The 25,857-nt window shown below is 40.4% G+C and overlaps 1 protein-coding gene across 1 annotated transcript; it reads right to left on the reverse strand.

The window, feature by feature from the left end:
• Positions 1-1,423: 1,423 nt before the first annotated feature.
• Positions 1,424-25,472, reverse strand: LOC144934697 (hepatocyte growth factor-like protein). Its single transcript, XM_078860744.1, has 18 exons — positions 25,401-25,472; positions 25,026-25,182; positions 23,717-23,829; positions 23,297-23,411; positions 22,355-22,497; positions 19,355-19,475; positions 14,895-15,016; positions 14,642-14,810; positions 13,312-13,448; positions 12,482-12,584; positions 10,647-10,783; positions 8,248-8,280; positions 8,025-8,130; positions 6,377-6,454; positions 5,774-5,920; positions 5,455-5,561; positions 3,540-3,679; positions 1,424-1,960 (listed from the first exon to the last, which is right to left on the reverse strand). Exons 1-18 carry the CDS (start codon positions 25,447-25,449, stop codon positions 1,790-1,792), a joined length of 2,148 nt encoding a protein of 715 aa, XP_078716870.1. The 5' UTR covers positions 25,450-25,472; the 3' UTR covers positions 1,424-1,789.
• Between the last annotated feature and the right edge of the window lie 385 nt (positions 25,473-25,857).

The raw sequence follows: 25,857 nt of genomic DNA on the forward strand, positions 1-25,857 counted from the left end.
AACCTCCACTAGCTCTAGAAGGTGTTTGGTCTACTCTTCAACATTGACCTGATGTATTAGAAGAAATGGGAATACATATTTTACTCCACCACCTACAACCTACCAGTCAGGTAAAACGTCAATCTCTTTTTTTCAGTGTCAAAATTATAAACCCGATAATAGGTTTTTCCCCTTTTTTCTGGCAACAAAACAGGTGTTAAGATGTTAAAACACCAACTGAAACCTTTTACAAGGAATCATGTCTGCATTAACCACAATACTTGTGGTCAGAATGAAAACATAAAAAACATACTATGATAATATTGTCCTTGAAACTGATTGGTCCACACCAGAGACAGCTTTCTTTTGAGCCTCGTCTCAAACAGTGTTAGACTAGAGGACGCCAATCAGTTTCAAGGACAATGCATATATTATCGGAGTATGTTTTTTTTTTTGCGTTCTCACCACAAGTGTAAAAGGTTTTAGTTTGGTGTTTTGTTGCCAAACAAAAAGGGGAAAAACCTATTATCAAAAATTGTTTAGTTTTACATAAAGCGTAGGTAGTGGCGAGGTAAAGATTGGGTCGTGGTGAGGAGGATGGCTGTCTCGGGCCCCCTCTAGTGGAGGCGATTTGCCAGTGGTGTTGAGCGACTTTTTGCAGGGCTGGACTTTAATCTTGCTATTTTTAATTAACGTGTTATTTAGCGTATTGGTTCACTGAAAACAATAACTTGATAATTCCCTAAAGTGAACGAGATTAAGATACCAGACATTAAAATTCGTATATATGTGTAAAACGCAATGATGGATGTTTTCACTATTGTTACAACAGTATTGGCATGCGTTCATATATTAGAAAGGCATTTAATACAGCTTGTAACTTACAAAAACATTCGGAAAGGGCAGGGTACATTAGGTTTCTACCACGGATGCACTTTACTGTGATTTTAAATGTGTCGAGTAACATTGTAAGCAATAATCTTCAACACATCGATAGTTCATACAAAGCACACATTTAATGTGTTTGCAAATTGAATGTTTACCTCGAATACCATGATCCATTTCAATCAATAATGAAGATGTCGTTATATTATGATGAATCAATTTAAATGTAGGAAATGTTATCAATCAATTACATGATTCTCTTTGCAAAAAAATGTGCATACACCAACAGCACTCTGGAACATAAGTATTCAAATAAAATAGATTGTATTTTTACGAAATGCTAATATGTAGGCTGTATTCTTATATATAGATATAATCATCGGATTAGAATATGGTTTATTATTTGTCAAATGTAAATTTACTTAGTATACAGTATTGACCAAATAAACACTGCTAAAATAAAATAAAACTAAGTGATCCACTTAATAGGGATTACAGAAAAACATGCAACTAATTTAAAATCAATTTACTTAAATATAGCGATTGATGAAAATTATCAAAATTTTAACCCCCTTGTCAAAAATTATGCTTAAGTTTGTAAAACTGTATTTGGTATAGGTATGTAGTACTCAGACTATAGGGTTAATGTCTCTAGGTATATCATATATGAACATCCTTTTTTCACAAAATGCACACTTGTGAAAATTACATCATGACAATTAATGACCCTCTCTGTCATAATTTAATCATGTGATTTCATCAATTGTATTCCCATTGCCACCACATTCAAATTAATGGCCACTTCACTTTTCCATGGACAGCAGTTTGCAATTCCCATTATGCGAGTTGAACTAAAAAGAAAAAAGGTTAGATTATTCCAACCCCCTAATTGTATCCCTTAATAGCTGGCAATTCTGCTTGGAGGCTAAACGGGGTTTCTCTGCCCAATGACTTTATTAATCCAGTCAGTGTATGCCGCCACACGCACAAAAACACCTGGCCGTTTGAGCTTTGCACAGCTGCGTCCTGGTGTGATGATGCCCTGCAGCACATAGCAGGACTCTTCCTTACATGCCAAAGGGCCACCATAGTCTCTCTGTGTGCGAAATAAATAAATACAATTTCACATCCATTCATTAGGAATACTATTATAATATAGTACATTGGGTATGCTTGCCATTCTTATGGCTCAAGGGTATTGGTGAAGGTGGTATGTTTCACAGACTCACAAAGTCTGCCAGTAGGGTGCCAATGTTATATGGTTTTACCTAATTAAGTAATTTGCAAGTAATGTGTTTTTACTTGGAGTGTGATGTAGGCACATATGGCCTACTCTTCTTAGAATAACATAAACGACGTGGGCAATGTGGAGCAGGCCAATGTGGAGCAGGTGACGTGCATAGTTTGGTTAATGCGCCCGCATTATTAACCAGGGCAACCTTTGGGCTCAAACCATGAACCTCTGTGCTAAATTCCAGCAGTGGACCAAGTGGGTCAAATATTAAAGTTGTAATTTGTTCAAAGACTATTCATGTAAATCCAATGTAAGTTGAAGTACAGGATGTGTCATTAATAGGTGCTCCTTTCTTACTTCATGGATGTAACACTTGTAAGTGATTGTTAATGACACTTTAAAATCTTAAACCTAGTGCAAATGAGATATCCGCGTTGTGTGAAATATTACATGTTATGGTTATTGGTTGAGATTTTGATTAAAATGAAACTTTTCACCACTTGTGCAGAGGTGTTAATATTATTGCACCATCTAATTTCTAGAATTATACAACATATCAGAATCTTTATTTAGACTGGAGGAACCCAATGCGCGTGTAAAGCTCTCTATCACAGATGTCCAGTCGTCAGCAACTTACAAGTTACATATATGGACAGGTGACATGCACGCATTTGTTTTCCTCTCGGTGACAGAAATGTTTCTACACAGTGGGAGCAGCTTCACCAGGTTTTTTTTTTCAGTATCCGCAAATATATGATCCCTTATTAAAGCATCCCTCCAAATCTCAGACTCTTTATTAATACCGGAGGAATCCGATGAGCTATAAAGCTCTTTTTCACAGATGCCCGGTAATTTCTGCGTGTCCACTATGGCGTTGGTGACACGTCATGTCGCGGTTAGGGAAAGCTCCAGGTGTTCGCCAACATCGCGGGTGTGAATATTTCTAATGCTTTGATCATATGCTGAAGGTCACTCGAGTTTTTAGTTTTTATTTGACGTAACGTTCAACCACGCAGTTCAAACTGCCGTCCACATTTAATCAATTTTGGATAATGCTTTTATGGTCACCCTGTGTTTTCCATCAAAACTCAAATGCGTCCTCTTACAAAAGAGCTCATATGTGAATTATCACTCAAAAGCGTAAATTTTGGTGTCAATAGTTTATGCCTTATAGCTGGCATGATGTGTGCTTTCGGGTTGTGCCACATGTTTCTTTGGCATGATGTCCAGATACGCATGCCCTGTCCGGGAATCTAATCCAGATCTAAAGAATGACACCGCAACCCCGACACCATGAGAGAGCTATGCAGTCCAAATCCAAAAACCTACGCAACATTTTAACAGTAAATAAAAAGATCAATGATGTTGATGACAGTGTATCTTTCTGGATCAACATTTGGTCACTGGCAACGACACATTTGTAGGGTGAGCATGCCCGTACCTCGCAGCTGTCGATCTTTCCCTCTGTATTCCCGGCGCAAATCTCGGTGTCTTCAATCTGCCGCTTGTGGTGCACGCCACACGTGTCCCCGGCAACAACTTGAATGGATGCGATGTTCAGAGCACCGTTCTGTTCTAAACCTGAATTCGGAAGACAGGAGAACCATTTTGTTATTATATATATGTCTCCCGCTTCATTTCTGGAATGCATTCCTGAAAGTGCGACGGATATCGAAACAACGTAAATCACAGCGATTTTAGAATGCACGCCACAAGGCCTAAACAATGACAAGGGGAGGATATGGTGAAGCTGTGTGTTAATGCACGCATCTTCTTGCTAGACATACCGACAACGTTACACTACATTTCAAAAAAATACTGTACACAACTGTATATCAGTAAACTTTAATACAAATGACACAGGGTACAATAAGATACAGTACACTATAAAAACAAATCACCAGGATACTGTACGTAAATAATATATTGTACACTACACTACAGTACATTTCTTTACGGGTGATGCAAAGTGGTTCGTGTACAGCGTAGGTGGAGGCGAAGGTCGAGGCGACGCATTCAAGAAAGGATGGATGACGTAAGTGTGGCTTAAGGCAACTCAAATCAGGTAGTGGTATTAATAGTAAAGTAACGACGTATAAGGGGGAGACGTAGATCAGAGTATTACTGCACTTTTTTGCATTAAATTAGATAATACCACTTTCATGACAATTATATGGGTTTTTTTGGCCATTGGTTATTGTGTACATGTCTGATGAGTTGTAGGTGTTTAAAAAAAATGTAATTGCTCAGTATGATTCTAAATATTTTTACAAATGTTTTTTTTACTTGTATTGTCGGTGTTAAGGCCACGAGGCATAACATTCTTGTGATTTATTATGATTTTTTATTTTGTTTTATTTTTCTACCTACGTGACTTCGCCGAAAGAACCAAAGAGTATACTTTTGGAAATCTCGCACAGTGTGCCTCGTGCGATGGAGAATGGCCGCGGGAAAGATTTTTCACAGCACATTTCCCGAAACATCTTTCAAGCGGCCTTTTCATCCTTCACACAGTAGCGGGGGACACTTTACAACATAGTCCGCTGGAAGATTGTTTGTCATGTGACAGTCGAAGTCAACATTGGCACAGTAGGGGGGCACAGGTGGTGCCAGTCATCTCAGTCAGTCAGGCAGCTGTATCTGTCCCGTGACCTCCTGCCAGTGAGCCTTCGACACTTCACATGGCCTCAAAGTGCACCTAGCTTGGCACAATTGCCGCAGTGACTTTGCCGCCACTTATTTGCAATTGGTGACTGCTGTTGCTGTTGAAGCCAATAGTCATGCACGGAGTTGAAATTTAACCAAATACATTACGTAAAAAACTAATTTGAAGATATTTTTGCGCAGTCATTGGTGACTGAATTGAGGTCGTAAATTTACCGCAGTTGATAACCCCTAAAAAATAATGGCTGTGTGGATTAGAAATGAGAACCGCAGCAGGACGAGCTCAGCATTCTGACAACAAATGTCACACATCAAACAAGAACACATGAAAATGATATGCAGCTTTTATAAAGTAGTCTGAGGTAAAATAATATTTAAAGACAGGAATATAGTAGATTCTGATAGAATAAGGACAAAATAGTGAGGCTTTACATTTATAGGAATAAGGACAGACAAAAGATAGCCAATAAGAAAATGTGGTTAACTGAAATAAATACATGAGTAGCCATCCCAAGGAGAGTGCTTCCATCACGATTCCACATTTTCAAATATTACAAGCTCTGAAATAAAAATGTACTTTTGACAACTGTGTTTTAATGTAACGTAAATTTATATGGCATCATATTGAATACGACGATTAAAAAAGAGACAAAAGAACGTGAATGTCGTTGTAAAAATAATATAGGTCTTACGATGTGTTTCTCCAAAGCCAGAAATTTCACATGAAGTCCCTGCAGGAACTATGGCCCCTTGAACTGGCATGCAGATCAGTTTCACATCTTTATCGATAAAAGCTGCTCTAAAAGGGTTCAGAAAACAAGCCAGATGTTTAGACAAATATAACAATCGGGAAACATTGCAACATTGCTTCATCTTATTCATCGTGAAATACAATAAAAGTTTGCAACATAGTAAAATTCAGTACGAATATTACACGATAACAAAGTGTCCATGTACGGTTAATGTGTCATGGTAAAAAAATACATTGTGCATATTACACAAAATAAATACCTTTCCAGTTTTAGCATGACAATTTTTGCATTTGCTGGGCCACAAACGAGTTTGGAAATGGCGATTGATTGGGAACTCAGATTATCAGGAACTTGATCTTCCTTCTTTATTCCAATCCAGGCTTGATATTGGCTGGCATCTAGATTGCTGACGACAGTGTGCATTTGGTGTTGAATACTGTGCAGTCGTATTGCCATAACACATACAAAGACAAAGATCCCCCGTATAGCCTTGACAAACTGTTGGAGTTAGTACTATTAGCGAGTAGCAACGATGAAGGCCGGTACGGCACACAAGAGGGTGGGGTGGCCAACACCACGCCCGGCCACCTTTGTCTCCTTAGTGGCAATGTTTACGATCATACCAGCTACTCATTTGAGGCTGAGTTAACCTCGTGGATGCCCAGGACCAGTTCAGAGAATCGTCACCGGTGTTGGCCGTGAGCGGGAATCGAATTCGGGTCACTTGGGTTCGCAGCGCAGCGCGCTAACCGCTATACTACTGCTCCCCAGAAACCAAAGTGCAAGAAAGCATTGGCAGTAAACATCCATCATCGGTAAAAATGTCAATGTGGTAAAACAGGAGTGTGAATTTGCTTCTTACCAGGATGGAAAACACTGGCGTGAGCTGAGCAGCCAGAGTCGGTCAATAAGAACAGCACCACAGAAGTGCTTCTCTTTCCTAAGAGTCAAACAGAATGAAAGCATTGGCACTCCATGAAATGGTTTCCTCAGTTTGTCACATTCATAGACAGCAATAATAACAACTTAAGTCTAAAATGCCTTGCATGGTTAGCATAGCAAATAATACAATGTGTGCACACTGGCTGTTGTAAAGCAATCTAGGAATCGTTGAAGCAATTAAATGTTTACATTTTCTCAAAAAATGATGCATGACAGTATTTCGTTCAAATGCGCACCTAAAAAACAAAGCATTGCAGTGTAAATGTTTCTACTGTGTACATGAGACGGCTACACACCAACCACTTGAGCAGATTCTGGGGGGCCGGGTGGTAAACAATAGACATTAACCCCCAACTAATTACAGGTAGTCCCCGACTTACGATGGAGATGCGTTACGACGACCCCATCGTAAGTCGAAAATATCGTAATCGAAAATGGCCTAGCCTACCCAGGAGTCTTAAAGAATGGTGATAATTTAGCAAAACAGAGCAATTCACAGTACCGTACTGTATAAACTATATGCGTACAGTACATCCCGGCAGCGTCCCAACGTACAGTATCGTACCTCGTACGCTTCTGCGTTTTCCTGCCGTGCGAAATGTAAAATATTAAACAATTTTGTCATATCGCTATCGCCATCGTACGATCGAAATATCGTAAGTCGGACCATCGTAAGTCGGGGACTACCTGTATTCATTTTGATGGAGGGTAGGAGTCAATTGGTTTAATTTTAATGTATCTAGCATCAAAATGTTTAAATAGTCCCCTCGTGGAGAGACACTTGAGCTGAGGGAGGTGGTAGAACTACTGAATTTGAGACAAGATAACCCACTTCGTTCACATGTTAGCCAAAGCTGCCTTGTGTGCTACCCCTCGGTTTAGAAACATGCGTTTAGAGTATTTGGCCGCTCTACATTTCCACATGACAAGACACTTTGTTGAGCGATCATTTGTGGCCAGGTCACTTTCAAAAAGAGCTATATAGCTCAGTGGGCCTTACCTGGCAAAAATATGTTTTCAACAGTTTAGTTGAGTTACAGGACCCCACACACAAGACATTGCTTCATCCCTACCTAACATCTGTGCGTCATCACCCTTGTGTCCGCACTTCCCATCACAATGTCAGCTCCCCAAACAATGACAAAACGGTGGTGCTACCCATGTAGCCAATGAGCCAAGGGAGTTGGTTGGTCCCGCTTGGGGTGGCAAATGGTACCAGTACCCACCAGAGCAGCATCCACCATGGGCAACGCACTTAGCATATATATCGTCTGTTTCATTGTCACACATCCTATGCATATGCATATTCGGTAGATATTTCATCTTTTTTTCTGAATTGGTACTTTGTCAAACATACTCCCCATTAAAGACTTCTTTCTCGTAACAAAAAAATTACCTGAGTAGTCTCCCATGTCATACATATTCATGATCAAGAGATAAAATGCTTCAAGAAGTCATTATTAGAATGTGGCACCCTGGGTGGCACGAATATGCCATTTTGGGCCAATGGCTCAAGGCGAGTGATTGTGCGGCTTGTATAACCTAATGAAGCACTTGAGTCTCATTACCCATCACGCAGGCTCACAGTCCACGGGGAGTCTCCTGGTTCCCCTCCGATGATGCGACCAAATTTTTGTCCCTTCGTACCACAGATGTTGCAATCAGCGGTACCTTCTTGAGTGGGGAAGCAGGAAGGGCATAGTTAAATGAATGCACTCCCATGCGACTGTTTGTATTCACATTCAACAAAAGGCTTACTTGGCATTTAGTGTAGGGAAAAAATTGGCTTACCACCCAGTGTTGGTCCAGGAATTGGAGATCCAGCTAAAAGAAAATGCAACATAATTACATTACTTGAATACCAGGCTATGCAGTGCATATTAATGAAAACATAAATATTAATGTGGAGCTAATTTGTGACGTAATTTTTGCTCAATTTAAAATATAGTAATCTTAATATATATAATGTAGCATGTATATAAAGAGGATTTGAATAGTTACACAGAGCCTACAAGTTTCTACACTATGGGAACCTCATTTGCCAGTAAAAATATGATAATTGGTTCTTTACCCTTCTATCTGGCAACAAAACTGACACCTTTTTACAAGGAGTCATGTTTGCATAGACCGCAATACCTGCAGTCATAATACAAACAAAAGAACATAACTCTGATAATGTGCACTGTCCTTAAAGTTGATTGATCCACACCCGAGACAGCTTTCCTTAGAGCCTAGTCTCATATGGGTTGGACCAGATGACGCCAAAAGGCGCACACACTGGCGTCATCTGGTCCAACCCATATGAGACTAGGCTCTAAGGAAAGCTGTCTCGGGTGTGGATCAATCAACTTTAAGGACAGTGCACATTATCAGAGTTATGTTCTTTTGTTTGTATTATGACTGCAGGTATTGCGGTCTATGCAAACATGACTCCTTGTAAAAAGGTGTCAGTTTTGTTGCCAGATAGAAGGGTAAAGAACCAATTATCAGCCTACAAGTTGTGTGGTCCTGTTTGTACCCAGTGACCATTAGCTCTTGCTGATGCCATGACTGTAGATCCAGAGTTGCTGGGGATTGGTGGACATTGTTTTAGTTCGTCGGTCATGTGGGCTGTTAGACCATACTTCACCATAATGTGCGCCGGTTGGTGGCGGGGGGGGGACGTAGCCAACAGGGCAATGGAACAACACGACCGTTGTCTGGTCAATCAAACTGTCGACAAGGAGACAGAATGAAGAAGTTAAATAAAATGGGACATGGCTGAACTCAGCTCGGTGAGGAGAAAAATGAGAGAACTCCAATACATTTAAGCAGCGGCCATATTTTCTATTACAGGAGGAAATGTGGCTGTAATTATGGAGGTCTCTCTGGGAATCATACAGTTATATAAGTCAAGAGTACATCACAGGCTATTGCCCAGCTAAAATTGAGGTGTTTCAAATCACTGCAAGCTAAATGTAAGTTACGCTCCAATGTCAAGCCATGAAGATGTCGACAAAAAAAACTCAATTAATTTGTCAATAACACTGTGACCTTAAAATATGATCGATGATGTGTCAGGAAATGGGCCTTCTTGATAATTGTGCCTGTGCACCACTGTCAATGCCGAATTATTAAATCATTTGTTTAACCATGAGGAAATAATGTGTAGCCCAAATATGTGAAGAGCTTCATCCAACTTATAATTGAGGGCAACACACGACAATATCACAACGGGTGACTTAAATGCAAAGAGATGCTGATTGATAATTATTAGTAAATTTGGCATTTGATTGAGGAACGGGCGAGGATAACGTGTATTGGAGTTCAGTTGGGCACGTTCCAGCTATGTGTGCAAAACGATTGCCATGCAAGAGACATTTATCCCTGTTGGAAAAATACACCCCCGAGTGTGTGGCTAAAAAAAGAGCGCCGAAAGGGATTTTGGAAAGACGATCAAAGTCAAAAGTGATTTCCTGCTAAGGTGATCATTGTGGCAGTGCTCATCTCCTGTTTACAGCCTTGAGTGAGTGGTGGAAATTTCCCATTCCTATATCGGGGGCAAATATATTCATTGGAAAACTACTGTTTTTCCCCCCAAAAAGTAGTACTCATTATATTGACCTTGGAGGGATCATGGTCTTAGTCAACCCCCAACCAGGATTTGAACTTGTGAACTTCTGTGAGAGCCGCTCGCTCTACCACTGCGCCGTCTGGTTGTTGAGGAAGAGTAATTATGTTTAGCATGCTTCTGTGGTCCATTCTCGGACTGTTCAGCACACAGCGTATGCATGCACCACTCTGCGATAGTTCTGAATTGATACTTCACCTCATAACATGATGGTGGAAGCAGAATTGGAACACAATTGAGGGGAAAAAATACCGCAACGTTTAAATAAATCGCCAAAGCGTGATAACAGAATAAATACGTGTAGAGAACAGCAATGGTGCAGTGGCTCGTGCACTGTACTATGAACCTGGTGACTTCAATTTTACTCGCAGCCATGGTTAACTTTAGTGTTGAGTGGCATGTGAACCAGAGCTTGGCCCTGCTGCTCTCTAATCTGTACTGACGAGCCTGTGGGCAAGTATAGTAAAATAAACCCGACGGCTGACGTGGTGTGGGAAGGCATCCCATCATCCGGCAGTGGATTGATAAACATGCTGTAGATTATAATGAAACAGCAATGTAATTTTTTAAAGTGTCTTGCCACATGGTTTAAGGCCACAGTAGTCCCACTCTTGCTCCGGATCGGTGGTGTAGCACCAGGGCCCATGGCGATCATTGTCCGGGTTTCGGCAGAAATTCCTTTCCAGCCCTGCTTTGGGGTAATTCTTCACATCTATACTGTGGACAGTTCACAAAAAAAATCGTTTCGAGATCACACTCAAGAGGGAGACCACCACAGATAGAGTGGAGATATCAGCTCATCCGCAGGTGCAAGATGGGCTATTACATCAGGAACCCACAAGGAATGGTAATTATTTGGCAGATCTTCATCCAGCAGTGGCTAGATAATGGCTGCTGATGATGGTGGTGGTGTTGGTGGTGGAGATGATGATAGCTCATTTCACCCTATATATTTGTGTATCGTGTTTATAATTGTAATGGCAAACTAATACTGTACAGTACAGGCAATAGGGTGCCATCTTCTGGAACCTGGAGAAATTTACTGTCTGTCCGTGGCACTTTTAGATGGGAATTACGCTGCTGCTCATTCTTCCAACAAACGTGCACTTCGAGATAACATCTCTGTATTTCCTGAAAATCCCGAGCCATTTTCAACTCACAATCCTAAACAAATTTTGCAAATTATATCTAGCATTACACACTAACAAGTGGTTTCACCATGCATGCACAGAATACTTGAACGTTAAACAAATTGAAAAGGTAGTTGTGGCACATTAGGAATGGATTACTCTTTTAAGTATGTCCTTGTGCAGCAAGGGAGTAAAGTGTGGTTCTGTGAAAGTCCTGATGTGCTGTGCAGTGCATCAATGCATGTGTGTACAGCAGCATGTGATGACTGAGTCGGACCTGTAGGTGGCTGGCAGGGTTATTGAATGACCGCGCGGATATACCAGTCACATGGTTAATGGCGACTCGGGCGCAAGGCTGGTTGTAACACACGTGTTGTTGCATTTTACAGGTAAAGGACCCAAGGGATGTTTTTGATCGTTATATAAATGTTCTAGACTTGTTCTAGACTTGTTCTAGACTTTAAGCTTGGCTTTGAATTGTTCGTTTGTGATATATGCAATTAGAGGCGTTTTAGCACTGTGCATTGTAAAGGGATGATGCACTGTAATTAGTTACTGTCATTGTAATTCTCTAACTCTAATACTGTTTAGTCAATAACCCTGCCAGCCATCTACAGGCCCGACTCAGTCATCACATGCTGCTGTACACACATGCATTGATGCCTTGCACAGCACATCAGGACTTTCACAGAACCACACTTTACCCCCTTGCTGCACAAGGATATAATTAAAAGAGTGATCCATTCCTAATGTGCCACATAGTTTATGACTGTATATTTGTCGGGTTTGTTGATTAGGTGTGCATTTAGTTTAATCCTTTAGGTTTTTTTGCAGCTGTCCTGAATGGCTCTCTGGTTGTAGTGTGTGTGTTGTCCAGCATATGTTGTTCAACAAGATGTCCAATCGTCCTCTCCATTTGTTGGGAGCTTCTTCTGAAAAATAAGCTAAGAGCTCAGTAGGCTTTGCCTAGTAAAATAAAATATGTAGTTTTTTTGTGATTTACTTACCTTTCCTATACTTTGCAGATCTATCATGTTTTTGTATTGTTTATTGTTGTTGTAACTTTCTGACCTGCCCTTACTGGACATCTGTGAAAAAGAGCTATAAAGCTCATCGGATTCTTCCAGTATAAATAAAGATTCTGATTTTGATCCTGATTCTTCAGTAACTGAAAACCCCAGTATATTAAAGCGAGATGTCGGACATGGAGCAAAACAACACGATTTACAACTGGAAAAGACACCAGAGAGCCATTTGCACTGTTAAATTATGGTAAGCTGCTTACATTGGTTTATGTGGAGATTTTGAATCCCAGCGCTGGCATTGAATACCAAGGCGGGTTGTGGAAACTCTTCCTCTGTAGTCCTCACCAATTCCGTCGTAGCAAGCTGCGTTGGGAATCAAATGGCAAATTGGTATTTATTCTCGTGCATAACTTTCAAGACAAATGGATGTTAAGTCTGGTCGTCAATTTCATAATAAAACACATTACCCCTTGTTCACTCGCCGGTATGTCTATGTTCCCACGATACAGTATAATCGGCACGTTTGCTTAACCTGGTTTGGCCCATCAGAGAGTTTATTTAGTGACTTTTACCAGCATCACTCTGAACGTTATATATGCTTGTTTGCATTGAAGATAAATCTGAATTTGGTTTTACTTACTATTACCTTATGGATACCCGACGAATGTTCAACTATAAACTGCTTTAAAAAAAAGGGTTATTACAGTAAATGCTAACATTTTAATTGTTATCTCAACACATTGACATCTCTTCGACTTCCCCTACCTCAATTATCACAAGTGGGATAGCTCTGACAGAAAGATGACTTATTATCCAGCCTGTCACATATAAATGCTTCACGTCAGGCACATGCTCAGGGCTTGTCTACCCACTACTTTATTTCACACTCTATGTTTTACTCTAGAATGTGTCATTAAAGTGGCTATTAAAATATTGGACAAAAATGGGCATTTTTCGACGAAATGTGACATTTGCATTCGCCCTTCAAAAAAAAAAATGGCACGGCGCCCCTATAATTTGGCCGCAACACCAGTCATCTGCGTTAAAAGCAAAAATTCCAGGAGTGTGTGTCGCTGTGACGGTCCTATACCTTCTTTGTCATTTGCATTGCCCTCGGGACATCTTGCGATCTGGAAGCAGTAGGATTTGTGCACCTCTGGTTTTACGGTGAGGCACCATGGAGCCTCAGCTCCATCGGGGTTTCTGCAATAGTTGTCCGAAAGGTCTCTGCACGAGAAAGTTAAAAAGTGTTAGGGTTTGCACGGAGGCTGATTAATGCAGAGCACTACCCCTGCATCTGTGCCATATTTTGAGAACAACGGATGCTCTTGTGTGTTCATATATATTATTAAGGACGGGTGTATTGCAGTAAATCTGAAACTTGCAAGTGAAAAGCAGACCACGACGTGATATTCATTGCATTAATTCGTGTGCAATTTGTAAGGGCGCGGTGGCACAAACCTATTTCATTTTAAGGTAATAATCCCTTGTTCATCATAACGTCCTTTTGACTTTGATGTCTCAACAGCGTTACGGAGATCGCGTGACGTGAGGGTTCTGCCTTTGTAGTGAGGAGGGAGGAGGAGGCGCCTCGACCCCCCATGTGGAGTGACGTCAGCCCGCTAATTATTATTAATGAGGGGGGGGGGGTGTCCATTTGGAGGACGTCGCCTTATACTGATAATTAATGAGGGGGGCTGTTCGATGTGGAGTGACGTCACCTGCTCATGATTATTAATGAGGGGGGCTGGTCGATGTGGAGTGACGTCACGCGCGTTAAGGACATTCCTGGGTGATTATAGTAGGTATATATAAATTGATGTTTATTTGGATAAGATATGTTTATTCATCGATGGCCTAGAAACCTATTTGGTTTATTTGCTTTGTTAACATATATCAAAATCACAATCTGAATGTATCCTGGAGAAGCTCAAGATGCAGCCCTGAAATTCATTGCTCACGCCACTGATGGTGGAAGGGCCTCGACTAGAGGGAGCTCTAGGGGATAGTTGTTCCACTCTTCTACGCCGACCCAATACTTTGAAAGAGGTGAGAGTTACCCATACTTCACCCCACCACACGTGGCCTGCCGATTGATCGATTAACCGTGGTGCACGCCATTTATACTGCTGGGTGAACAGCGGCAGTGTGGGGGGGTTGCACTATGGCAGCATCCACTGTTGTCTTTGTAACTTCACAATTTTGTAAAATGGTCGAAGGATTGCATCATTAAAAAGTGTCCATCACACACTAAACACCCCCCCCCATGGCCAGAGTCAATTTGTTTGACAATTCCAAGCTCAAATTTCTGAGATCACATGGCATTAACCCGTAAAGAGCACTCACTATGTATGGTGAACATTTACATCTGATGTGTTATTGAATGATATGAGTGTGTTACACTCATGGTGATTACATACTTGCACTTGTAGTCTGAAGGCAGGTATTTATGACTTTGGGGCGTCTGGCTGTCCCATCTCTGGCACACAATGTCGGTGGCTGTTTTGTTCACAAGGCCGCGATAATTTTCCCCTTTTCCTTCCAAGCAATGCCGGCCACTCGCCCGGGATGGTCTCACTTGCGGTTGAACTGCGTTGGGACAGAGTTCATTGGTTACTTTGACCATTCAGCATATTTGTAAAGGAGTGCCTGGTTCACCTTGCGAATGCTCACCTTCACACTTCTTGATGTTGCAGTATTCCCATTCAACGTCTTTGTCTGTTGTAAAACACCAAGGCCTGGAGCGGCCATTTGGATTACGGCAATAATTGTCATCTAGACTGAATTTCGGGTAACTGTAATACAAAAATACAGAAATTATTATTGTTAAATATTCATTAATACAAATACTCCTTTACTTCCGAACATTTGACTTACAAACAAACCTGTCCATATGTCCAGTTGCCTGTTCGGGCCGAGAGTTGTAAGTTCAACAGCCGTGCAATAGATGGTGGCATCTACATCAGCAGAACATGAAGAAGCAGTGGCATCTACATTTACAGGAGATTACACAACTTTTAAAGCCATGCCCTGTGTGTAGTGTGCATGCCGTACAACATGTTTGTAATCTACAGGAGTAAAGTTGGACTTCCGAACAAATCGACTTACGAACAGACATGGAACCTTACTCGTTCGCAATTAGAGGAGTCTCTGTATGGGCATGTGAATAGGTTTATCTTGTTTGTTTTCTATTATTTATTTGAGAGTCGTGTCCTACCCAGGCCCACTTAACAATTCATGTTGCTTCAAACCTGAAACTCAACATATTCGTAAAAAAAATGTCTAAAAAAGGAAACAAAAACTAAAGTAATGAGCAAGGTGTTGGGCAATGGCACTTAATTGCTGTAAGTTGGGTATGTTCTCAACGTTGTTTTGACTTTTTTTTATCTGCAAATTACTTAATTGGCATTATTCACAGTAATCATTGCCCCCAAACTGTCAGACTGATATAGCTCAGGTCACAGTTGAGTTCTCACCTGCTTAAACAGCATTTACTTAAACTCTAATCTATGTGTCTCAATGCAATTCGATGCGTGCACTTCTATGTTTCTCTGTGCACTTTACAGTTTTTGTTTCATGACAAAAATTGTGCATGGTTCCGATTCAAATCATGGAAGTTAATGATATACACTTACTTAGAACTTTCCTTGCAATGTAAGCTTAATTATGTCGCTATTCATTATCAAATGTAATATTCAAAAGGTACTCCATCCCGATCTTGCTCAAATCATAATTTAATTGGTTTCATCCCACCTTCAATAATTGCCCAATATACATGTGTTCTAGTTGTGTCTGTCCTTCAAAGTACTTCTTTTGCTCAGCATTATCGGTGTACTCGACCTTTGTGCCACTCATGTGCACTATACAGTGAGGGAAAAAAGTACTTGATCCCCTGCTGTTTTTGTACGTTTGCCCACTGACCAAGAAATGATCAGTCTATAATTTTAATGGTAGGTTTATTTGAACAGTGAGAGACAGAAAAACAACAACAAAATCCAGAAAAACGCATGTCAAAAATGTTATAAATTGATTTGCATTTTAATGAGGGAAATAAGTATTTGACCCCTCTGCAAAATATGACTTAGTACTTGGTGGCACAACCCTTGTTGGCAATCACAGAGCTCAGACGTTTCTTGTAGTTGGCCACCAGGTTTGACGTTTGGCAACTCGAACCTTCAGCTCCCTCCACAGATTTTATATGGGATTAAGGTCTGGAGACTGGCTAGGCCACTCCAGGACCTTAATGTGCTTCTTCTTGAGCCACTACTTTGTTGCCTTGGCCGTGTTTTTTGGGTCATTGTCATGCTGGAATACCCATCCACGACCCATTTTCAATGCCCTGGCTGAGGGAAGGATGTTCTCACTCAAGATTTGATGGTACATGGCCCCGTCCATCGTCCCTTTGATGCGGTGATGTTATCCTGTCCCCTTAGCAGGAAAACACCCCCAAAGCATAATGTTTCCACCTCCATGTTTGACGGTGGGGATGGTGTTCTTGGGGTCATAGGCAGCATTCCTCCTCCAAACACGGCGAGTTGAGTTGATGCCAAAGAGCTCCATTTTGGTCTCATCTGACCACAACACTTTCACCCAGTTTTCCTCTGAATCATTCAGATGTTCATTGGCAAACTTCAGACGGGCATGTATATGTGCTTTCTTGAGCAGGGGGACCTTGCGGGCGCTGCAGGATTTCAGTCCTTCACGGCGTAGTGTGTTACCAACTGTTTTCTTGGTGACTATGGTACCAGCTGCCTTGAGATCATTGACAAGATCCTCCCGTGTAGTTCTGGGCTGATTCCTCACCGTTTTCATGATCATTGCAACTCCACGAGGTGAGATCTTGCATGGAGCCCCAGGCCGAGGGAGATTGACAGTTCTTTTGTGTTTCTTCCATTTGCGAATAATCGCACCAACTGTTGTCACCTTCTCACCAAGCTGCTTGGCAATGGTCTTGTAGCCCATTCCAGCCTTGTGTAGGTCTAGGATCTTGTCCCTGACATCCTTGGAGAGCTCTTTGGTCCTGGCCATGGTGGAGAGTTTGGAATATGATTGATTGATTGCTTCTGTGAACAGGTGTCTTTTATGCAGGTAACAAGCTGAGATTAGGAGCACTCCCTTTAAGAGTGTGCTCCTAATCTCAGCTCGTTACCTGTATAAAAGACACCTGGGAGCCAGACATCTTTCTGATTGAGAGGGGGTCAAATACTTATTTCCCTCATTAAAATGCAAATCAATTTATAACATTTGTGACATGCGTTTTTCTGGATTTGTTGTTGTTGTTGTTATTCTGTCTCTCACTGTTCAAATAAACCTACCATTAAAATTATGGACTGATAATTCTTTTCGTCAGTGGGCAAACGTACAAAATCAGCAGGGGATCAAATACTTTTTTCCCTCACTGTATATGTTTCCCCACTTGCAGCCTTAGCTAAATGCTTAAATCATATCTCGTGGTACATTACTATTGTAGGATTTGTTATAATGACTATGTCGTTGTCAAATCCTAGATGGTTAGTACATTCACTATTTATCATTATGTACATTCTATATTTGAACGATGTCACTAACCATAAGGGTTATGTGATCATAAGCAGTGACAGGAATCAACAAAGAGGAAGTTAATAATTGATCATTTGCAAATAGTAACTCTTAGAGAGCAAGATGGAATCATAACACATGATAGAGACTACATAATGCAACTGATGGGGGAATTCCATGCACATATTTATACACATAAATATCATACATACATTGATACTGCCATTTGCAACTTGACTTCATTTGAGAAGTCTGACCAGCGATCGGATCAATATTGGCAAACCTATTTATAAAACGTTTACACATCAATAACATGTCTCATGTCGAATGATGCCTCCTTCATTCCTGGAACCAAGAAGGGAAATCACACTTCTTTGAATAATTACAGAATCAAAATCTTTATTTATCCTGGATGAATCTCGTTAGCTTCTTAACTCATGTACAGAAAATAAATTGCTCAAGGAGATAATACAGAACTGAACAAAGGTCAGTTTATAGGTCAACTAACCATGGGGCAAACTGGTTTTAGAAAAAGGTTTCTGTACCCTTGGCCGCACACATATAATATCAATCAGATTCTATACAAGACAAATTAATATCAAACATGATTATGCCTGGCTTTTGTAGACGTTGAAGTGGCATTAATTTGGTGGAAACTTATTTGGTCAGTTAAGCTCTCACGAAATATTTCTAATTATCGAACATTCTGGAATGGTTACAATGAGTTTGCACGAAGTAACAAAGTAGAAATGTGAAAAGAAGTCCCATAAGGAGACATGGATGGTATCACCACAGCTATTAACAGCGATACGAGAATAAAATTTAAATAATTTAGATGACTGATATAAAGCTATTTAAAAGCTATGCAACAGATAAGCTGACAATGTAAATCATTCTCATGGCTGTCACTCCACCCCAGACTTGGCTTGCTTTCATGAGAGTTACATTAAAGTGAGGACTACTGAGAATGATCTACTCAATGCACTGGGTGATTTGAATTTGTTGAAATGTTTTAACACAGAGCTTACAGGATTGATTCCACCAGTTGTAATTATTGATGATATTTACGTGAGTTTGTTGATTGTATACGATGGGTGACCAATTGGCCATTATGTTCCCTTGCAATGGTTTAATGAGTTACATGATCAGGCTGTAAACTATTAGCTATGTTGGTTTTTTTACCAGGTAAGCTCAAGAGTAATTAATCAACCACACGCCATTGCTGTCACTTGGTTTTATATTATGATGATCATTAAGAAAATAGAACAACTGTTGCTTTTCACAATGCCATACGAAAGAAGAAGACGTTTTATATTTTCATTTGAAATCCAAAATCCTTTAATCAGCTGCCTTGTTTGAAAAATCTGGTCCTGATGATCTGTACCTTTAAATTCATAGTGGGATTTAAAAAAAAATAATATCAGTAAAAAAGGCAACATTTGTTGCATTATTTACAGTGCTATGTCAATCCACTGCTGGATGAAGGCCATCTCCAATGGGAATCATTCATAGGGGCTGCTTTGACCATACTTCAGTGGGGTACACACCAGGGGGACGGGCACTGCCACTGCTCGTGTCTAATATCGGACACTCACTTGCTCGGGTTGAACTGATGTTTGTGTGGGTTCTGAGCATCCCATCTCTGGCACCGCCTTCCTGATTCCGTGTATTCCACAAAGCCACGGTAACTTTGTCCAATGCAAACGAGGCAAGGATCTGTAAGGGGGGGGGAAGGTGGGCTTTTAAGCATTTCGAATCGTTTATTTTGCATCATATCAGTGTGATGCTGACAAGTGTAACGACATTTAATAATACATCGCATTCAATTTCATTGTCATGGCTAAGCATATGGAGGATGCTGACATTTTAATTTCCAACAATGCTTCAGTAATGTATGTATAACCCAATTTCCAATAGATTTCGATGTTTTATGAAGGCTAGACAATTTGAGATTGATTTTTCTGAAAATGTCATGCTTTGGTAATGTGAATTGGTAAAACCATCCCTCATATTAAAAGGTTTTAGCCACGATGATGACGACATGTCGGATGAGAATTGAGGTTCCAGTTGTTGTTATTTATTCATCGAAATCTTTACCGATTTCAAATATTGAATAAGCTCCTCTTATCTGTAGTAAAGTTGGGATAGGGTGGAGGGTTGGGAGCATCTTCTTCTTCGCACGATTGACTTTGACGCAGAGTAACAACTGCATCTCTGCATCGAGGTGGTCGAGACACATCATTGCTTCAGGAGCATCGGGAGTGTGTCGCAGTGACGGTGCCTCCTTCATATTTTAGAATCGGGGGTTGAGTATGTATGTTGAGCATCTTTTTCATTATACGTAGCCATTATAGGTTCCACGGTTTCTTCTCTCGGTGACCACAGATGGCAGGTGCTATTGGCAAATCCTATTACGCGGTTTTCTGGGATTTTTTCAAATTAAGGTAAATCATAGCACGCGTATGTCACCATTTATGGAACACTAATCTGATCCATTGAGAGCCATGGAGATTAGGATGAATTTTATAACTTCTGGAAGGCCATTTTTGGGGTGCTCTTGCGTGTAAACAACGTGGATAACAGCGTAGGTTTCACTGCTACTTCTGGGCGGGTTACTGCTCTTGGCCACGGAGAAGTGCACAAGATAAAAAAAACAATGAACATTGTGAATTATAAAACTGTATATTAATCGATCCAGGGTGAGTGTAATACAATGAGTTGGTAATCGGTTTATGTTTAAGAGGAGTTTTACCTAAATGTGTTTTTATTCAAATGGTTTAACTACACCTTAAACTATGTTTCTGTAGATTTGAGAACAGGACGCAAACTGGTTCGTGTACATTTTAATGATAACACAGTTCTTTGAAGACTGCAAGAATGTTTATAATTACTTATAAGCGTCGAACAATATTATAAATGTATTTATTCATCCAGGCAAATCCACACTGACGCATACCGTAGTACGCTTTTTCAGGAGAGTCCTTCATTGGGTTTTTATTATTTTAAGGTGTTTTTAGCCACTTAATGATGAGCGTTTATTATACAAGCAAGGAGGCAACCACAGGGCACCTTGAGAAAACCCCCGAGCACCAAGGGGCAACACTCAATCCCCATAGGCGATTAGTCCACTTGCTGTACTGCCAGGATATGACACCTTGACGTCCACTGGAAGGGAGTTTCACAATATTTGTGTGATCCACCAATCGGTAAAGTCACGTAGGTAAAATATTAAAATTAATAAAAGTAAAATAAAAAATAAAATAAAAATCACGACGTTTCGGAGGCAACACACTGATGAGACAAGGTCATAAAGTTGTCTCTGGTGTAGGCCAATCAGTTTCAAAGACAATGCATACATGATCAGAAAATGTTTGTTTGCATGTTTTACAACAAGTATGTGTGGTTAATGCAGACTTTACACCTTGAAAAAGATATCTGTTTTGTGTTTGAACATCTTAACACTTGTTGTATTGCCAGAGAGGGTAAAACCTATTCTTTTCAGATGTTGTCAATCCATTGCTGGATGAGGTCCTCCCCGTGTTGCCATGGGTCTCAGTAGGCTATTTGGCCGTACTCTCACCACGCTGGTCAGTGTGGGTAGGTGGATGCACAGAAGTAAGCTACAACTATGGATGTTACTGCCAGTGCCCTCTGCTGCCCACCGTATAGCCTCGTAGGCCCACGACAACCTATTCTTAGGTTTTTTCGATAAAGTCACGTAGGTAAAAAAAAAAAATTATTAAAGTAAAATAAAAATCACGACGTTTCGGAGGCAACACAAACTGAAGACGGAAACTTGTGTTGCCTCCGAAACGTCGTGATTTTTATTTAATTTTTTATTTTACTTTTATTAATTTTAATTTTAATTTTTTACCAATGTGACTTTACCGAAAAAATCCAAGAATATGAATCCTTGCAGTCACGAAAGCTTCAAATCTAGGATCCACCAATCCTTGCCTCCACTGTGCCGGGTTACAGGCATGCATAGTCGCCACCGCCAGACAATAATTGTTTGCACCATTCTTAAGCACATCGCTATCCTGAAGGCGCAAAGTTTCACATGCACAGTCTGAATCTCAATTGAGAATTTTGCCAGAGGTGCCAGCGTCATTGGCCACGTATGGTGCGAACGAAGTTCAACATACACACATGCATACACACGGCACACAATGGCCTACTTTAGTGAATGGCATCAGGGGATCTTTAACATACGCTGTGAAGAAGAAAGTGTGTATTTTATGGTTAATAAACCCGCAGTAATAACCAGGGCAGCATGCTGGATTCAAACCCACAAACCTCTGCAATGCGCATTGAATGTGCAACCGCTGCACAATATCACTGCCCTTAAAACCCCATGTCAATACCATATGTGTGTGTTTAGTTTGTTGTCCTTCCCCCGCACCTCCGATTAGCACGGCTGGCTACGTATAGTACAAAATGAGTTCAACATACATATGTACGTGTCCAATCGAAAGTTCACAGACTGACTTGTGCCTTTTATTCTCGTACTGGTTGTTAATTTAATTGTTGTTGCTTGCCGTGGTGCACCTGCGTGTGCTTGAGATCACTCGGCATAGATTGGATGGCACTCGTACCGTCACTGCACTGTTTGATGTTGCAGGATTCAAAGCGGAGTTCGGGGTCGGTTGTGTAACACCAGGGTCCACCGTCGTCCTCATCGGCATTCCGGCAAAAATTTTCTTCCAGCTCTTTGTCAGGGTACAACTGGGGTCGATATCTTCAATGAACGACACACACGCACACAAGAAAGTACATGCAATAAACACATATTTGAACGTGGCCAAACGACAAAGTTTGTTAAAGAAGTCTAAACCATATTAATCCATAGGCACATTTGCTGTATTGTATTTTTCTGAACAGTCGACTTTTTAAGTCACTCTGTTATATCCGCACGCGGCCTCTGTATTTCACAATTTTGCTGGTCCGTGTGCATTCAATAATTGTTCCAGAAATACATATTCTGTTGTGCTTTCATGTTTTATTGGTCAAAGAGTATTCTCTTTTTTTTCAGTGAACTTATTTTGTGAACTTTTAGTTTTACTGATATTTTTTACCTTAATTCTATTTAGCCTTATTTGTTAAGCTATTCAATTATTTTCTGTAGTTCAAGACACATTTGTTGTCACAATACGATTGGGAAGTCTGAGATGGTCAATTCTTGCACAGTTTCGTTTTTCCACTTAATTTCTCCAAATCAAATTTCAGAAAATATATTCGAGTGTTGTTGTGAATATCCTTAGCGGGTGTATAGCTCCTTCTAGATTTGAAGTTTTCGTGACTGCAAGGATTCATACTCTTAGGTTTTTCGGTAAAGTCACGTAGGTAAAAATTTTTTTTTTAAATAATCGAAATAAAATAATAAATCACGACGTTTCGGAGGCAACACAAGTCTCCGTCATCAGATGGGACCGTCACAGCTAGATTTACTATATCACTTGAGACTTTACCGAAAAACCTAAGAGTATGTAAAGCTCCTTGCCAATACATCCAAGTGGGAAGTCGAACAGTACAATTACCTGGGATCATGTGGATGAGTGGCATCCCAACGTTGGCAAGACCTCCCACTCTTCGTCATCTTAGCTTGACCTCTGTAGGTGATTCCATTTCCAATGACGCATTCTCTGACGTAATCTGGGATCACACAACAAATGAATGAAAAAGCTTCCAACTTGTGCAGTATTTGCTTGCGACATGGCTTGTGGCCATGAACGAGTGACACTTCAATGCCCTTTTACAACGTTGGCAGCTTAGGAAGGGGGCTACAGAATGAAAGCTGACATCTTGCTCAAGCAATAGAATATGATAACAAGTATAAGCTTGCAGTGTTATATATTTGTAGTTGGAAATGGCGTTGTTTGTTATCTAAAAACAATACATATATCACGTGATCGATTCTAAAATAATATGTTTATTGGTGTGGCACGTGTATTTCGTACCTTTTTTCTCATACAAATGTAACTGATCACTGATTTCCACAATTGTCCCTTCTGTCAGGCTGGTAAATCCCAGCATGGAGCACTCTTTGGACCACTTATTGAAGTGAAAGGCCCTGCAATGGTTCGTAAAAAGGCACACACACACAAAGTCGAATGGCTTTTTGTGCAGTGTGTAAAAAAAGTATTTTCTTAAGTCACTTATTTTATTGCAACCAATATTTTGTTTTACCTTTCATGGGCCATGCCTAACTAAAAACGTCCAATAGTTTTTACTTGAGCAAATACCGGTGAAATAAAATGGTTTCTCAGAATTACGTAGGTTTTGCAGTTGTGTCTGACATTTCACTCCTGGATTGTCACGAAACGCCGAACATCATGAGGAACAACGCACTTCATAAGCTCGAAGTGCATTAGCGAGCCAAAGAGCAAGACTGTTGTCAGATTTTCAAAGATGCTGTAAAACATCCACCCTGAGAAATTTCTTTAAGCAAAAAGCAACTCCACCATTGATATAAAAAAAAAATCACAATTCCAATCAAATTAATTAAAAACAATAACTACTTTCATTATTGGAAAAACAACCAATAAAATGAATATCTTTTAAAAAATTCTGATTCACAAACTTCAGAAACCTTACTTCTCACATTGGTGTTTGAGGGATATTATTATGTTTACACAATACTTGTATCTCGTGGAATGTAGAAACTTTAAGCGTATTATAATTGCACTCTTGATTCCATTAGGGGTTACGGGTGGTCTTCTTTTTCTTTCGTACGGCTGGTGTAGACGCAGAACAACAACGACAATTTTCAGAGGAGAGTATCGCTAGATTTGAAGTTTTCGTGACTGCAAGGATTCATACTCTTTGTTTTTTTCGGTAAAGTCACGTATATAAAAAAAATTAATAAATTAAATCACGACGTTTCGGGCGCAACACAAGCGTCCTTCTTCAGGTGGGGACAACTTAGTGAAAGCACACTGCTTAAGTGGTGTCTCCCACGTATTTGCCGATCGGGCGTTGTACGGTCTGTTCTGGATGACCACAGTGGCACACTGGAGAGTTTTACAGTTTTCCGTTACTCTTTGGTTCTTTCGGTAAAGCCACGTAGGTATTAAAATAAAATATATCACGACGTTTCGGGCGCCATCATCAGGTGGGAAAGCATGGTCTGCTGCTGCTGAGGCAGACTGTTTTAAAAGGATTTCCCATTAATTTTGTGTATCAGGTATCCGCGTCTGCCGTGGTTTGTGCGGCAGATGTGGTTTAGGGTGGAGCATGGTAGTTGGTGGTGCTAATGAAGAGACGTACCTGCATTTGAAGAATGATTCTTTGTTACATTTTTGTGCACATAGCTCTGGTGAAGCTATTTGAGGAACTTTTTTCGAAAGTCTCGTCATCACATTGATGCTTGTGACAATAATTTCCTTGTTATTGGACTTCTTGTAGTCATTTAGAGGATGTTCGGCTGGAAAAAAAAAATAGAAAACATTTCTGCCAGTTAAATTGCCCTTACAATACAATGGATGTTCATACATTGTTGCCAACGTTCTTTTGTAAAAAAACACAAAAGCCAAATTGAAAAAAACTAAAACAACTTGAAAATTTCCATTGCCTCTACGCAACAAATACTCGAGGACAGTTTAGTACACACGTACAATGACACACACCGATGATTAGACTTACCAAATGTCTGAGAAATGCACATCAACACGACACACGTTTGCAACCACATTGTGACCGCCACGAAGTCCAAGCCGAACTGAGGGGCAGGCAGCTCAAATATCCGAGTTTATCATTAGCCAACCCCCACACTCTGGCAAACTCACAAAAGCCACTGGGACTCGGCATGCATTGAGTCACGTGAAGTAATCCATTAACTTGGTAAAACATTTCCTGAGCCTTCTGTGTTTGCTCAAAAGGCGAGTAACAGCATTTTCATTGATGTCTATTTTTATTATTACTGTAAATTGTATTATCTAACAAGTGTGCTTCCCGTGAATACAATAATGTTTCTTGCCATTGACACAGCAATGTCCCGAGGCAGAGCTAGCAACGAGAACGGATGTATAATATATATTTTTTGCATTGTTTGTGGAGCATTATGTGTACAGTAATTAAATAATTAGACCTCTGTTTAAAC

This window comes from Lampetra fluviatilis, chromosome 11, assembly GCF_964198595.1.
Source record: "Lampetra fluviatilis chromosome 11, kcLamFluv1.1, whole genome shotgun sequence".
Lineage (NCBI taxonomy): Eukaryota > Metazoa > Chordata > Hyperoartia > Petromyzontiformes > Petromyzontidae > Lampetra > Lampetra fluviatilis.

What these genes read in the sequence shown, in the direction of transcription:
- LOC144934697 (XM_078860744.1), bottom strand. Translation starts at nt 25,449, where the DNA reads ATGTGGTTGCAAACGTGTGTCGTGTTGATGTGCATTTCTCAGACATTT. An exon ending in GTGCATTTCTCAGACATTTG is followed by an intron (nt 25,183 to 25,400) that starts GTAAGTCTAATC and finishes TTTTTTTTCCAG; the next exon opens with CCGAACATCCTCTAAATGAC. An exon ending in ACATTTGTATGAGAAAAAAG is followed by an intron (nt 23,412 to 23,716) that starts GTACGAAATACA and finishes GTGTGATCCCAG; the next exon opens with ATTACGTCAGAGAATGCGTC.